The sequence below is a fragment of the Chelonoidis abingdonii genome, chromosome 3 (genome assembly GCF_003597395.2).
Source record: "Chelonoidis abingdonii isolate Lonesome George chromosome 3, CheloAbing_2.0, whole genome shotgun sequence".
Taxonomy (NCBI): Eukaryota; Metazoa; Chordata; order Testudines; family Testudinidae; genus Chelonoidis; species Chelonoidis abingdonii.
In genome coordinates, this window is record NC_133771.1 from 168,869,088 (window position 1) to 168,886,221 (window position 17,134).

The following is a 17,134-nucleotide window of genomic DNA, read 5'->3' on the forward strand; positions in this document are numbered from 1 at the left end:
CTCGTTGTGTGGACGGGTACAGCGTTAAATCGGTTTAACTCTGCTAAAATCGGTATAAACGCGTAGTGTAGACCAGGCCTCAGAGGCAGGCAGACATTAGCTCCTCTAACAAAGAGTTACTATTCCCTTGAAGTCTTGAGCTCTTCTACCTGGTCTCTTCCTCCCTCTTTATACTTGGGTTCGTCCTCATTAGCTACAGGAGTTGAGGCCTTCTCTCTCCCTAATTGAGATTTCTCACAGCTAAGATAGGGTGGAACTGGTTTTGCTGTCTGCAGGCAGGCAGGCAGGCTTCTCATTCTCTGCTTGCCTTTCTTTTGTGTAGGATTGTAGACCCCGTCTCACAAGGGGTCCAAAAGAATCTTAGACGTATAGGATCCCTATGTGGAAAATAGTTAGATATCTGGTAAACTAGACATGAGTCCTGTCTGTTTTATTGTTTTAAGATCATTTTTTTCTTAATGCTTTTGTTGTATTAAATACCTTGCTTTAAGGAGACGCCGGTCACTGGTTACCACTGTCTTTGCCTTAGAGAGAATAGAGCTGCAGGTGCTGTGCACAAGTCAGGCCTGTTGAGTAATCGTGGTTGATCACAGGGGCCTGCAGCCCAGTATCTGATCTGACTGGGAGAACTGTGTAATTTCACCCTCAGAAAGCTGATAGCTATAGGCGAGAGACCTGAAAGAGGGTGTACTCAAAGAGATCAAGAGGAGTCAGAGGGGCAGTCAGCCTGGTAATTGTGACACCATTTCTAACTAAAATAAAGCCATCTATATATAGGTCTTTGATTAATTTGCACAGTTAACTGTAACCTATAGTATGTAACAAATCAATTATTTTTTCTGCCTAACAAGATTTCTTTTTAATAAAGAGCTTTTATTGAAACTTTGTTCCCACAGCTACCATCACAATACCTTTTTTCTTGGACTACATATAACAAGGGTAACACACAAGGTCATGGAAAGGATACAAAAGTTAGCCTATCTGATAGTAGCGCCACACCCGTATTGTCACATTAAAGCTGAGCTGCAGCACAAATACAAGAACTCAGTTAAGCAGAGATTTGTTTGCTGAAAATCCCCAATTATCAGGCTGTAGGAGCCATTCAGCACAGAATTAGGTTTTAAATAACTCTTTTAACTGCACTCTTTGAAGTCAGTGGCAAGCCAGGATTGACACTGATGGGTTCATGATCAAGCCCTAAATTCCCCCTGTGAAATCTTTGTGGTACTTCTTGGTTCACAGAAGAAAGACCAGAATAAATCAATCATTCAGTACATCACTGGTGCCATGAACTGCAGAGAGACTTCTGGTATTTGTAATGTTGCATTGTGCGATACTTTCAGAAAGCCAGGAAGAACCAAGAGAATTTCACAATATGCAGGGGGTGGGGGGAAGGGGTGGAAGAGGGGAGGAAAGAATACCAAAGTCAGAAAAAACTGATTTCTGTGCAAAATGCCCCATACATCCAATTTGTGGAGACACAATACAAAAACTTGGGTCTAACAGTTTTCATATTACCTTTCAACAAGTACCTACCAGGATATTCCATGATACTTCATGGTTACAGTGGAGAGAAAGGGTATGAGAGAAGGTCTCAGACAGGAAGCACTCCCTACATTCCAAATTTGATTAGTCAGATAGAAAACAGCATGAAAGCCTCTGGTATGTGGGTAGGTCATCAGGAACATACTTCTATACCATGGGTATATTACCTTTTCTTTAGTAATGCATTCCCTGCAGTCACAGGTGAAGAAATAGGAGTCTCTTAACCGATCATTTCTATCTTCTGTAGGATACAACAGATCGATATAACTAGTAAAAATCTAAAGGAAAAACATACAAAATCAATCAAAAAACTTGCATAATAAAGTAAGTGCACCCACATTTTATAAGAAACACCACATACACACAATCTATATATTTCAAATATCTAATATAATCAGATCACCATATACCTGTACAACATATTACATCCCTACAATCACATCACCTGTCCACTAATCCCACTTCCCAGGGACTAATTCTTACATTTAAAACTTCTCAGCAGCTCCAATCCGTCGCTATGTCATTAATTCAGTCTGCCAGAGAAATGCTTCCTCCTTCTAAGGGTGGAATTTCCCCTCTGACAGAGGCTCAGGACAGGCAAGATTCTGGACTGGGCAAGAGAGCTTTTCTATACCTAAAAATATCATGGCTTTAGTGTGCCATCTCGGCTCCTGCCAGGCTAGAAACTGGGGCCTAAGTGATTACTGATTTGGGGTGCCCAACTTGAGAAACCTTAAAGGGGCCTGATTGTCAGAGGCTGGGTGCTCTGCTCTTTCTGAAAACCAGGTCCCTTTACAATGTCTCCAGCTGGGCACCCAGAATCACTAGCAGTTTTCGAAAATTTAGGACAAGAGCTTTAATTTATTGAGGAGATTTCCACTTTCTGAAAGGGATCCAGTGCTTCAGTTCTGGAAGGGTATTTAAATCCTGATTTATTTTTAAAGCAGTGATATTTTTAAGTATAAACATATTATTATAGGTCATTTTACAGGCATTTCCCGTTCATTAGTTTAATTTCCCCTCTCCTTCTGAGCCCTGCACAGTGGAACTCTTGGCAATGAACGAAACTGTTTTGTGTTTTAAAATGGTATACTCCTAAGAAACATCCTAAATACACGACACAGTTGACCACTTTATCACTGAAGAGCAAGAAAATAAATTATAAATAAGAAAATTGAACCAAGTCTTAAAATGTTGTGCTAATCTGATCCAGTCTTTGCTGGTCCTTTACTCTCTCTGAACAGCAGTCAATTTCACTTATATGTGTTTTTGTTCTATGCTGGCACTCAATTTAATTTCGCAGGCACAAAACACACAAGATGCAGGAGCTTTTAAGTGGAAACTGACCATTTTCTGTTGCAATGGCTACATGGAACCAGAAGATGGAGACACAGGCCATGTGTCTGTAGTACACAAGCACAGAGATTCATTCCAACACACTTTGTCCACATAGTGCACATTTTTTTTAATGTTAAAAGACCAGTTATGGGATATAAGATTCCAGTTTTTGGAATTTTTTACCAAAGGGTCAGCAATCGTTTTGTAAATAACAATCCAGCTTTAAAAGTCAAGATGTCAAAAGATGAGTTCTATTTCTCATTTTAACCCCACAAACAGTAAGTCCATTATAAAAGATACTATGTCCAGGATGTCACACTAAATAGCCAGCTTGTAATTATCTCATGTACATTAAACAAACTTTGTTTGCAATGCGTGCTGATGTTTTTGTGACCAACTCCCCTACTCAGAATGAGGAGGAATTGTACACCTGGGTTGTCCCATTACTCAGGCAAGTAACTCTCTACCCATTGCCAATAAGAAGTGTTCACAATCTGACCTCAAACAGCTTTCCTCCTCTCAGTAACTTCAGTCACATTATTTTCATTACACTTAAATAAAAAGCCCAAGCAAATAAATAAATAGGCAATTGCTACTAAAATTAATCTCAAACTCATTTTAACACGATTAGCCTTTATCATTCATATGACATTATCGAGGGTGTAACAGTGAAATCCTAGACAAACTCTTTGATTATTTAGCAAATGCACCATTGTTGTCACTCAGGATTATGGTTGAGCACCTCCTCCCCACCCTGCCCAAGATAAATTTAACAGATAAAGGTGGTCTTTGCTGTTGAAGACACATTGTCAAAGATCAGTGACTGAACCAGATTGGCTTGACACAACCTAAAATCCCTTGTTCTAGTCATGGCAAATTCAATCCAGCCTTCATTGACAGTCTTGCCCGCACTGGGGTCATAGAGATCAAAATAACTTCATTCTTTCATGGCATGGTCCTGTTTTACCCAGTGTGGTCTGGATGAGCTCCATGTTATGTGAACACTCTGTCCAGACAGAAGCAGGATAGCAGAGAAGCGATCAGTGCCCCTTTTACTTGGTCTTGTTCTGGCTACCTCCACATCTTCCTTACAATATTATTATATTGGTAATGGTAATTATTAAATAAATAATAATAATAATAGTTTACTTTCAATTGACCCCTTTCATATGGGGATCTCAAAGCATCAGCTAAACATCAATAGCTCAAGCCTCAAAGCTACCTTGTGAGGTAGCTACTTATACCCATTTTACAGATGAAGAAAGTGAGGCACAGAGGGATCAGGTTCCTGTGTTGAACCAGTGGCAGAGATACAACAGCCTGCCTCCCACTCCTCTGCTCTAACCAACAAAAAGACACTGACTCCCCTTGCTCCACCCCTGAATTTTTTTTTTTAAGTGAGTTTTCAGAATTGATTGAAAGACAAGAGATATGAGGAACAGGCTTCCATTTTAACTGAAGCGATGCTTGACAAGCAAGTTCACCCTCACTTTACCAGGTGCATGCCCACACACCACTGTATTTACACTCACATGATGTGCATTTACCTCATCTCCAGGTTCAATCTCTTGAACAGCTCTGACTTCAGCTAAGGTCCCTTTGTACGTTACAATCACATTTGGGCAACAACTATGGTTCATCAGTGCAACACTGTAAAAGCAAAAGGGCAATTTTTGTGTCTGAAAGCAAAAAGCATCACTTCAGCATCTAATAGCTCAAGTCCTCTTGCTCTGCAAGATGCGTCTCAGCTAAAAACATAGGTAACCATAAGAAGGTTATAGTATTGTTATTATAAAATTACAATAAATGGTCCTGCTGATGAATAGGGTAGGATCAGACAAACGGTCCTTCCATCCCGTGTTGTGCAGTGTGCTAAATGCTGTCCAGAGGTGACTATATTACAGTGGTATGTATAATGGAAGCGGGAACAGGCCTTGTAAAGTCAATGACAAGTCTCAGTGGGACCAGAGCCAGGCTCATAGCTTAAGAAGTGCCTGGGGACCCCTTGGGGAAGAGAAGCACTAAGTATTATTATACTAGAAAGCAATACAGACAGAAATTTAGTACACAAAAGGCCACTTGTTTGCAGTGGAGTCTGAGACCAACTGTAAAACTCCTATCAACTTCAGAGAGAGCAAAACCAGGCCCCAAGTCTGAAAAAAAATAATTATTTTTCAGTTATGCACATACAGTGTGCAAAAATATTCTAACTGCTGGAGGAAAACACGTCCTTCAGCACTCCGGGCTCAGAGAAAATTCAGTCTGTCTGTTTTATTAGACACACACTTCTACCTCGATATAACGCGACCCAATATAACATGAATTACGATATAACACAGTAAAGCAGTGCTTGGGTGGGGGGCAGGGCTGCGCACTCCGGTGGAGCAAAGCAAGTCCGATATAACGCAGCTTCACCTATAACACGGTAAGATTTTTTGGCTCCCGAGGACAGCGTTATATCGAGGTAGAGGTAGTAGCTAACATACCTTCTTTAACACCGCACACAGAATAATAATTGCATCTTTAGTTAGAGATCAAGAAGGAGAAATTTTAGCTCAAAAGGTATAATTGTTGTTAAATTCGAAAGGCCTAATTCACAGAGTTGCTGAGCACCCTCAGACAGAAAGATGGTCTTACAGTTAAGGCACTGGACTGGCACTCAGAAGCTCTAGGTTCAATTCCCTGCTTTGTCAGAGACTGCCTCTGTGACCTCGGGTAAATCACTTAATCTCTCTGTACCTTAGATCACCATCTGTAATAAGACAAAAGCATCCCTGCCTGTCCCTCACTCTTTGCCTTGTCTTCTTAGAGAGCGTAAACTCTTTGGAGGAAGGACTGTGTTATTCTGTTTATGTACAACATAAACTGAACCTAGCACAATGATACCCGGACCTCAGTTGGGGACTCTAAATGTTACTGTAATACAACCAACCACCACCCTGTAGCTCCCACTGGTGTCGATGGACGTATGTGCTCAATACCTTAGAAAACTCAAATTAAGCAATGCTTTCAATAAGGGCTATATTGTCAGCAGCAAGAGGGGAATTTGCAAACCAACTCCCTTGAAGGGGGCACCTTTCTTCCTTTTGAGCACTAGAAAGACCCACGTCTCCTATTCCATGAACAGCACTTCAATAACATCTGTGATTTACTTATAGAGCTGACAAGAGTTTGTAAATAATTTTTCACTGTCTTGGCAACATAACATATCACACTGTTAAAACATCAGAGGAGGAGGAGGTTGGAGTAATGTAGGAAGAAGATCCGCTAGTTAAAAAGGAACAAAGCTTGGGAGATGGCATTGAACAGAGACTAATCACTTGGGCAGAAAGCACCAGGTTAAGGACTCCACCAAACTAAAACAAAATGGAAAGATTTTATGGAGGAAATCAAAAGAAATTGAAAAGAGTTGCATAGATGATCATCAAAAGCCCATTGATTCAGATCAATCTGGATGTGGTTCACACCCTGAGTTTCATGGCTTCCAAACAAACTGAAAGGGTAACTCTGCTGAAATCATCATGTTTTTAAAGCAAAGCTGTCTAAAACCATAAACTGGTTCAGAGCCACTTGAAACTGTAGGCTTATCAAAAGGTAGGTGGACCTTATTGAACTCTTTGGCAAAGATGGCCTGATTTTTGGGTTTCCAACAAAAGCAGGTGAAACCTCATTATAAAATGCTTGCACAACTCTATTGCACAGTACTAGACAGGTCCCTCTATGTACACTAGACAGTTCATTGAAGCCACTGTGCTATATCTCCAGTTATCTTTGAGTATTTCATTACAGACAGAATCATAACCATGGGTTAATTCAATTTACCACATCTGTAACATGTATTGGGGTTTGTTTTGTTTTTTTTAAATACAATATTTTTATTGTTTAAAAAATAAAATCCAACCTACTCAGGAAATATTGCTGATCCCAAGTGAGACAGTTCTTCATCTTCAATTGTGAAGCCATTACAATTAACCTGAGGAAAAGAGAGAGTGATTAGCTCAGATCTCTGGTAATCACCATCTTCTGGTTTAATATTCCATGTTCACATACATACTCTGGCTATAAGGGACCATGCTGAGCAGTAAATTGCAGTAATCTGGTTGCAATTTTGTTTATTCTTAATCAGTATTTATACAGAGCTACTTGTGTTCAGAGCCCTCATGTTGAGGAGTTTAAAGACTCATGCACCAGAATAGGATCAGACCACAACACAGAGGAAATCAGCCTTTGGATAGCCAAGGACAGGACATGAGGCTTAAGAAGAGTTTGGAAGAAGGAGAGACAGGTTGCCCCGTATAAAGCGAGACTATTCCAAGCAGAGAGGACATTGTGAGGCAAGTGGCAGAGGAGAGAAAAGAGGCCAATCCTGCTTCAAATGGAAATGTAACTACGGACATCAATGGGAGCAGGATCTGGCCCAGAGGAATGCTAACAACAGAGGACTGGACAGAGCTACGTGCACAAAGAAAAGGGAGGGTGAACAAAACCAGACAGTGAAGGGCCTGTGCAATGCCTTGAATATGATACACAGAGCCTGGCACAGTGGGGCTGCAACCTAGTCAATGCCTCAAATTGCACCTGCAGTGCAAATATTTATTTTTAATTATTAGTAACGGACAAAGAACTTGAACTTTGTGGCAAAAAGAGTAGAAGTTAACGGTGGGAATAAATGACGGTGGAGACATAGTGGGAGGGGCAGAAGCAGACAGGTTTAATTAAAATACATGGACACAGGACAAGGCCAGATATTTGTCAATACACTTGAAAGAAAGGAGTCAAGCAGGCCATAAAGCCATGTCCTGAAATCCCTGCTCATGTTTTTTCTCTCATTGAACTCAATGGGAGCTTAGGGCTAGTCTACATTACCACATTGCTTGGGTGCAGCTGCGCCGCTATAGCACGTCTGGTGAAGACGCACTACGCTGACAGAAGAGTGCTCTCCTGTCAGCATAATTACTCCACCTCCACGAGAGGTGGAAGCTACGGTGGCCAGAGATGCTCTTCCACCGACATTGTCGGGTGTGGACACCGCTTTAAGTTGATATAACTTGCACTGCTGAGGGGGTGGCTTTTTCACACCCCTGAGTGATGTAACTTACATTGACTTACGCAGTAGTGTAGACAAGCCCTTAGTCTAAGTAGGAACTTCAGGATTTGGCGCACAATAGTCTCAGTGTCAATGAGTGTGTACTAAACAACATTTAAAGCTGCACTTCCCATCTATCTTCACAGTCACCAAAATCCATCTCAACTCCAATCAAGTAGTTTAGGCCCCATTTTGATGACAGCTGCATTTATGCCAGCAGAAAGTTAATGCCCCATACATCTCCCTGCCAGTATCGATAAGCTCTCCTTTCCATGGCGATACTAGAATGGAATGAACACATCTGTTGTCTCACAAGTGCCAGATGAAGACACAAAAGACCCAGGTGCAGCCGATCAAGTATAGACTAGCAGGATTGTCAACTGCACGTGAAGCCCCCTGAAAGAATCCCTCGTCGTTTCCCTTTACTGAAACTACTAGGAACATACGTCAATGCTCCACTAGCCACACTACAGCGAGGACTGTACTTTAGAAGCCGTTTGAAATCCCACCCTCAACCCACCTTGACCAGCCTTCAGATAAAGACCAATGAATTACATAAGCAGAATTCATGGTTCTAAATAAAGAGTCCTCACCACCACCTTCAGAGTGGTAAAATAACTTCTAATAATTATTACTTGTAGTGTGGTAGCATCCAAAAGGTCCCAGTCAGGGTGGAGGCGTCATCATGCTAGGGGCTGTACAAGTATCCTGTCCCAAAAGCCGATAATCAAATTTAAAACAAGACAAGACACAAAACAGGTGAGTGTAAAACAGACAGGAAGGAGGATGGGGTTAACAGCAATAAGAACACAGGGCCACATAAGTTGGCGACAGACACAAAACTTGATGGTTCCAATTGATTTGTAAGTTGTATTTTTTAAATAAATATATAGTCAGGTACTTCCAACTACCCTCAGCCTAATCATCGGTAGGTGGCTCTTTCTTGTAAGCATCATAGCAGAAATGGCTCAGGAGAAGGGATTTGAAGGATAAGAGGTTAGTGGGTTAGAGTTTAATTCAGGGAGAGCATTCCATGTGTAAAGGGATGTTTGTGAAACTTGAACAGCATTCAAGGCTGGTATCAGTGACACAATAGAGGATAAGAGACAAGAACAGGTAAGAAAGCTGGGGACAGAGTTATGCAGACTCTAGGAGTCTAGACCATGATGTGATCAAGAAGGGGTGTCAGTGGAAGGACCTGGAGGGAGGTATAGAGCATAACATGGACACAGTGACAGGCTAGGATGCTGATCTCATGAGCTGGGTTTTGTATGGACAGAAGGGAGCAATGCGGATGTCAGGGATGCTGGGGAAGAGGGGTTTGCAGTACCAGGAAATGGGGGGTCAGCAGTATGCAGAAACTAGCTGCAGCAGTGGGGGCTGATGAAATCACCCAAGAACAGAGAAGCTACTGTTTTAGTAAAAATCACTGAATCTTTGGGGGTTCTGGCTGCTTTCCAGCAAAATATTCAAAATCACAATAAGAATTTGGACAGGTCTGATTCCTTAAATTGAAGCAGAGATTTGGATGTATCTCTTTCTATATCATTAGGCAAACTGAAAAGGCTTAAAAAAATAGAAAGAAAACTTCAATCATCAAAGAAAACCAAACAAAACCAAAAAGTGAATCATGGGAAACCAGATGGCGTAGAGGATAATTAATGGAATACGGTACTGGAACTTGCACCTGAAGTACAGCAGTTTAAACACTAATTAAGATAATAGCAACGATGACCTCTTACTGGTAGGCACTGGCCTATACAAAATGAGTGCGCAGTCTCAGTCCAATAGTAGAAAGTTGTCCACATCTCAAAAACCTACCATCACAGACGGCACAGCACCCTTTGTTTGAGGCTTAAACAGAGAGTCCAGACAGAAAGATAGAGTGATGCTTGGCAATTCTGGATTAAAATGTGCATTTTTTTTTTATTTTATTTTATTTTTTTTAAAGAAGGGGGATGAGGGGACGCAGGCATGAAGGTGAAATGTCAATCTTAGAGCATCACAACTATTACCGTGTCCAAGAAAATACATGAAGTCTGGATATATGTGAAATTCAAGGTAAGAGAGGGGTGAAATTAAACATTGTAAGATTTCAAAATGTTATCCAGAATGATATTCTGCCTCCTTGCCACCTGTCCAGAGCGGTGATAAATGAACTTCTGGATCACATTTAGAAACTTGTGCCTGGGAGAAAACACCAAAGCAATGCTTTACCACTACCCCCTCTGCTGTGGATACAAGGAAGGCTGTTCTCATAGCTGTCTTTTGCTTCTTTCACAGAGACTAGATTCTCACAATACCACCTACCTAAATGGATTTTATTCTAGTCAACTTACTTGTGCAAAGAGGACTACAAGGCCAGCGTTGTCAGGGTACTCTATGTGCTTTGAATAAAAGTGATGAAGAGCAGCAATGTCATTCTGAATCAACTCTCTCTTTTCATTGTCTAGTTTATCAAGGTCTGTGGATAAAGAAGACATCCTGTTTCAATACAAGGAACTCTCTTCTGGTTAACTGCAGACATAGCTAGGTTAGAACAAGTCATAACTTGGATGGGAGACACCCAAGGAACAGCAGTAATGGAGGTACTGTAAGAAGTGGCTGTGATTGCTTCTCCTTCCAAGGCCATGTGTATACACTGGGAAAATGCATGAGGGAAAATGCATGAGGTTAGAAAATGCTGGCTGATACTTTTTTATTAACAAGAAATTAAACACAATATCCCTGAGGACAAGAACAGTAGTATTTAAAACATGTTCGCTGATGATTAACTTAGCCCTAGGGTTAACCATAGCTGTGAATATGTTCTTATACACTACTTGGCCCAGTCTACAAAAGGTGCTAAGCCACATTTAATATCATGCTAGTGAAACGTTTCTCAACATGACAGACCTTCCCCATGTAGACATGTCCTAGTCAGTACTGAAGGTGTCCCAGTAGAACACTAGAAGAGACTGTTCTGCCCCTCATCCAAAAGACAGGATCTCTAACAGCGGAGGTCCTAACCACTTGCAGTCATTGAAGATCTCTACTATTTGGGGGGGTGGGGCATCAGCACTGGAGTCCTGGCATACTCATCTGATCCTGTCCTAGTATTTTATATCCAGTCCCACTCATGGTTCCAGACAAAACCCTAGGCAGCTAAGCCATCTGACATTTTGAGGGGGCTGTGGACTGAGCATTTTCCCAGTCAATTCTCTGCTTGAGACACCTTTTGCTCTCACTCCAACAGAAGTAGAATGGAGTGCCTAACTGTTACCACTGTCGTCCTCCCTACTCTGCATGGCAGCAGAACTACCGAGTCCCACCTGCAAAGCAAAGTAATGTTGCAATTCCCCTTTGAACCCCCAAAAATAGGACAGCAGTGAGAAGAGAGACTACAGGGAAAAAAGAGCTGAAAAGGAGGGGCACAAATGGGAGAGAGACACGTAAGAGTGGGGACAAATGGGGGGAGACACAGAATAGTGGGGACACTGAAATGGGACAATTTCAGGATGAGAACTAGGGGGAGCTCAGGTGTAAGAAAGAAAGATGAAGCCTTCCAATGAGAATCCTATGCCATTTCTTCACTCACCCATCCCTGGGAAGAGAGTGAGGGCATGGGGCAAGTGCTGAAGATGCCAAAGGAGGATGGGTAATGGACAGCAGAGGGGGCTTCTCACCAAGACAGCCAGAAATAGCAAGGGAGCCTGTTGGGGGAGAAGGGCAGAATTGTGGTGGCAGAGCATCTCAGTGCTTTAGGATAAGCATCCACTGACCCAAACTCCAACCCTTTTGAGCTTCCAGATGAGTAAGATATTTATATTAATGTAGGCTAAAATTCAGCAGAATCCACAGAAAACCCTCCATGAACACCCACCTCTATGTTCACACCACTAGCTTGTTTGACAACTTGTCCTCAAAATTCCTCTCCATGTAGGCTGCTCTGGCTTGGATAAATGCCAACATTTTACCTATTCCATTTCCCCTGGCAGTTCCAGTTGAGGCAATCTCATTCACCTTCTGTACTAAAGCTGTCCTGTAGTCTTGCTGGGCTTGGTGAAATAAGTGCCACCTCTCACTCCATCAATGACAGCATTTATCTAGCATTTTGTCAAGGGCTTGGAAATCCTTCAGGATGAAAGGCATGTAAGCCTACAATACCATCACTTGTGCACATCAGCTTCTTCTTATCTCTATCAATACCAAGAAAGAGAGCAACACTGCTGCGCCATGTAGACTATTCCAGGCTGGTTACTCTTAACGGTTGCTCAATTTCTAATTGCCTCAAGAGTGTTGGGGTGGAAACAGTAACCTTCCAGATAAAAGCAAGCCACTACCTTCTCTCCTTCCTCAGATCACTTTGGAGCACTCAGGACATGGAATTTCAACACAATCATAGAGAACATGTCAAATTTGACTGGCAGTGACAGACACTGAACTGCAATCCAGAGGATTCTGCAATTAGCCCCATAGTCGTTGTCACCATCAAACAACTGTGCTGTCTCTGATTTTATGCCTCCTGGTAACAATACCAGCTATTTTAATTTTGCAACATTACAATTCAAAAAAGTCACCAGAGTGCCCGGAAAGCCATCTGATGGATGAACACTACATAATTAATCTGTCTAAATTTTCACCCTCACTTCCCCACTCCCCCAAGCTACCAACAGAAAAAGAAATTAAAGCATTACAAAAATTTTTGGAAATGTGGTTCTCTTTTTCACTTCCTCCTCCTATAACAGAGATGCTTGAAGAAGGTTTTGATGAAGGGTAACGAAGCAATTCCTAAATGCACTATGGAAAAGAGCTCCTGTTACCTCCAAGTCTTCTCTACTTACGTGATTCAAACTCTTTTACAGCAAGCAATTTTTCTGATTGTGTTCTTTCAGGGTGGGTTTTCTAGAAACAGAAAAAGATTGCAATGACAAGAAAAAATTTAAAACTATCACATATTTTCTCAATCAACGGTTATATTGAGAGTTTTTTTTCCCACAAAACAAAAACATAAAACCCTCACTGTATTCAGGCTTTATAAAAGGTCAATGAACAGTGATCTGGTCAAATTGACTAACCTTACAAGCCATAAAAAAAAAAATATATCTAGATAGATAAATAGATGGATGGATATTGCTGCGCCAAATAAAGCAGGCATAAATTAACGCCAATCAAATATACACACATAACCAGTACAGTATTTTAAAATATGTCATTTACTTTGTTCTAGAAACCCAGAAAGCTACTAACAGCAGCAAAGCAGGCAAGACACAGGCTTCGCTTTGAGGAAAGTGAATAAACTCACTGTTGACAGAGTTCAAAAGCTGAGCTCTATTGTTGGCCTAAGGCCACTTCTTTGTAATCTTGGCCATTATATATGGCTTTGCAGGTGGCCCAGCTGCGGAGGTTCAGGGACTATGGTTTGCATATTTAGCTTTTATATGACATGTAGGTTCCCCCCATCCCTCAAGCACCAATTTATTCCAATGACTTTTAATCATTAAACATTTAATTTTGTTTGTGGATCACCACTAGACTGTGCTTTAATTAAAAAACCCAAACCCACACACACAGGCACAGAGGGAGTATGCAGGCTACCTTCCCAGCAGGCCATCAAAATCCTCTCTATATACAGTATCCAGGTTGCCCTTGTCACATACGCAGACCTCAATCGTACAAATGTGCTTCAAAGAGGATTTGTTTTTGCAGAGAGCATTTAGAGTTTTGCAAAAACACACAGTGTAACAACCTTGAAACTTACAGGCCCAATCTCTTCCCTGCAAACACTTCTGCTATGTTCTTCCTACCATCACAAATTCTGCATTCCAAGGAATATTACAGGTGGAGTTAATAATGCAACATCAGAGCAAGCACACTAGCACAGTATCTTCCTATAAATAAACCTTCTCTTTCCAAAGACCAAGGGACTGATTTTCCTTCCTCCAACACTGGTTTTACATCAGGGTCACTCCATTCATTCTAACTGGATCACTCACTCCCTCTGAAACAGCTGGCATTAGTCACTATCAGAGACAGGAGACTGGGCTAGATGGACCATTGGTCTGACCCAGTGTGGCTGTTCCTATGTAACTATTTGCATCTGTCTGAATGAGAAGAGAATCGGGACTAATGGTGTGCTTACATGGCAAACGCTGCTATAGCTATACAATGCTATACAGTAAAATCTGAAGGAAGTTCTGTTTCACGCAAGTCTAACAAAAGTGGCTGCCATTAAAAAGCCGGTGTTTGCCAACAGATACGACATGTGGCATCCATCAACTTAACCGCAAACACTGAGTCTGATCCCCCTCTCACTTACACTACTTTGGCCTTGATGCTATGTCACTGACTTCTTGAGCCCACACTGCACTGGTTCTACTAAGACATCAGCTTAACACCTCTCATAACATCCAACTGGATGTTATGCTGCCTTAGCCATTTCAGCCATCGGTTTTTTCAGCTGCTCACACACAGCCCTGCAGCCAATCTGTACACAGGAAACTAACACGAAGCATGCTCTACTGGGACAGTTACCGTAGGTCAAATTTTCATTTTCCTGCTCTTCCGGCTCCTCGCCTCTACCCCCCCTTTGAAAACAGACACGTACCTCTCAAAGTCTTGCATTCTGCTCACCTGTTTGGCAAGAATCCTTGCGGTCAATCTCACAGTCTCTGAGGGATTCCAGTTCTGCCCAAAAACACACATGGCAGAACATTCCAGCTTGTGCATAGCCCAATCTGCTTTCTGGAAGGTTAAAAAAAAAAAGAAGCACAGTAGATAAAAAGATGAAAAAAAGAGGATGCAGCAAGTCTCACCAGAACCTGGAGGTCAAGTGAAATGTGTTTCCTTTAGAAAAATAAAATGACACTTGCTAAATCGGAACAAGCTTGAGTAATTTTTAAGGGACAAAGCTGTCTCTCTTTTTAAACATGCTTGCCAAGGATGAGTCAAGGCCATACTACCTTCATTTATTTGATGGAAATAAAATATAAAGTCTGAAGAAACAAACATGAAACACTGTTTCTAAATCATCAATCCTTACTGTTCAGAACAAGCATGGAAGGGGAGAATAAGTTCTCGCTTAATGGTTAGACTGGGTTTAATTTCCATTTAATAAATACATTGGCCCCGATTCAGATATGACCCTGGTATAAATCAGAAGTCCTCTGAAATCTATGAGTTTGCATCAATATAAAGACAGGGTATGTAAGATCAGAATCAGACCTATTGAACAGATTCTTCAGATTTATTTTGTTAGTTAGCAAAGTGTAATAGAATAAGCCTGGGGCTCTCCAATGCAGTAGTAACAAGATTAGTGGCTGAAAGAAGACAGACACCCTTTAGTTAAAATTTAATGTTACATACTTCCCTTAAATACAGTAAAACATTTCATGTAATTATTTTTTTCCCCATCAAGCAAAGTTATGAACAGCTGTTCTCAGGTGTATGAGACTTTCCTAAACACTCTATGGATTAAATGGATGCAGACCATTAAGGCCTGCACAAAGAGATCCATATTAACAGATTTAAGTGATACACAGGCTGTGGTTCAGGCCTCTACTGGACTGGAGTGTATTTGTATATTTAGAACGTAAATCAATGTTCAATTTTATATCATACATTTCTAACATTCATGCCCACAGGACATATGAAGTGGTAAAACACACACAACGGGTTACATTTATGCATTTGTCCCTTAATACTTAAGAGGCAATCAATCCCTATCCTCAAATAAAACACCTGACCCAAGGACGGTGTGAGGTGGAGAGGAGAGAAGACAGGAGAGCATACAATAACAAGTCCCACAAATTTATGACTGAGCTAAAATGAGAACATGAAAGTCTTTGGCTGCCCCTAGAGGGATACTTAGGGTACGTCTATACTACCCGTGAATTTATCTGGATGCGATAAATCGATCCGCGACTCGATGCCCGTACTCCACCTCGGCAGGAGGAGTAAGCGCCATCGATGGGGGAGCCGCAGCAGTCGACTCGTTGCTGTAAGGATGGCCAGGTAAGTCAAACTAAGATACTTCGACTTCAGCTACACGAATAGCGTAGCTGAAGTTGTGTATCTTAGTTCGAACCGCCCCGCTAGTGTAGCCCAGGCCTAAGGTTTCACTCTGACACATACTCCAAAGTCACAGGCCTTCAGAGAGTCAGCCCTGCACATTACCCTTGAAAAATGCCAGCACGGGGCCCATCATCACCACCCTCAAGTACCATGATAGGATTTGGAGCAACTCAATGTCCCTCAGGTAGACTGACCCATGGTTATTTAAGGCTTTATATACCAAAATAAAAGTCAGACCCACTGTCTCATCTTGATGCCTCAGGAGTTTCCACTGGAAATGGCCATTTGTAATTGCCCCATACACTGAGATAAATTTTAGGGACTCGCCATGGGAGGGAACAAAGGCCCTCAACTCACATTGGAGGCTCAACAGGGTGCATAAGGTGCTCAGCACCTTGCCAAGTTAGGCCCATTGCCCTCAATTTCTTTTTTTCAAATCCAAAATTGAGATTATACATGCAGCCTATGTGAAGCAACCTCAAGGTCTGACCATTCTAAGAGGCAACAACAATGTAGAGTTTTAAAGTATTTTACATTTTAGTCATATAATTTAAAAAAAAAAAAAAATCTTGGATGCTCCCATTGATGCAGCAGTCATGTTGCAAAATTTGTCCTTGGAAATACTGTATTTCTATGCACTGTGAGAGATGGTTGGCAAATTTCTACGGGCCCTTAGTCTTTAGCCTGTGTATTCAAGAATTACACCATGAGGACCCAATCCTTCATTCTTTGCACATCCAAAACTCCCACTGACTTCAACTTGAGGAGTTTTGGGTGTGCAAGAAGTGTAAGATCAGACCCAATTTTTTTTTTTAAAATACAGACTTATGTTCACATACATAGTTTAATTAATAATACGTGAAAAACAAAGTCAAGATACAAAATTATATTCCTGTCTCAAAATAATGTTTTCAAAATGCATTTGTTTCCCTTATTCTCTAAGCGTTGTTAATTAAAATCTTTCCTCGGGCAGAATCATACTGAGTTATGTGAACTAGTAGGGAGGTTAAAGGGACAAGATACGGCTGCATTGTGCAAAGCAAGATAAAAGCCTGAAACATTGCAGGAATAGAGAATAGTGATGACTGAGTAATACCTGGTATGAAAACACTC

The 17,134-nt window shown here is 41.4% G+C and overlaps 1 protein-coding gene across 1 annotated transcript in view; it reads right to left on the minus strand.

Annotated features, from left to right (window-relative positions):
- The window catches only part of SMYD2 (SET and MYND domain containing 2), a 46,722-nt gene that overhangs the window by 14,089 nt on the left and 15,499 nt on the right, over nucleotides 1-17,134 (minus strand). Inside the window, exons 3-8 of the mRNA XM_032771252.2 lie at nucleotides 14,582-14,692; nucleotides 12,793-12,853; nucleotides 10,309-10,433; nucleotides 6,789-6,856; nucleotides 4,431-4,533; nucleotides 1,713-1,823 (exon numbers count right to left, since the gene is read on the minus strand). Of these exons, the coding sequence (XP_032627143.1) occupies nucleotides 1,713-1,823; nucleotides 4,431-4,533; nucleotides 6,789-6,856; nucleotides 10,309-10,433; nucleotides 12,793-12,853; nucleotides 14,582-14,692 (579 nt within the window). The remainder of the gene's footprint in view (nucleotides 1-1,712; nucleotides 1,824-4,430; nucleotides 4,534-6,788; nucleotides 6,857-10,308; nucleotides 10,434-12,792; nucleotides 12,854-14,581; nucleotides 14,693-17,134) is intronic.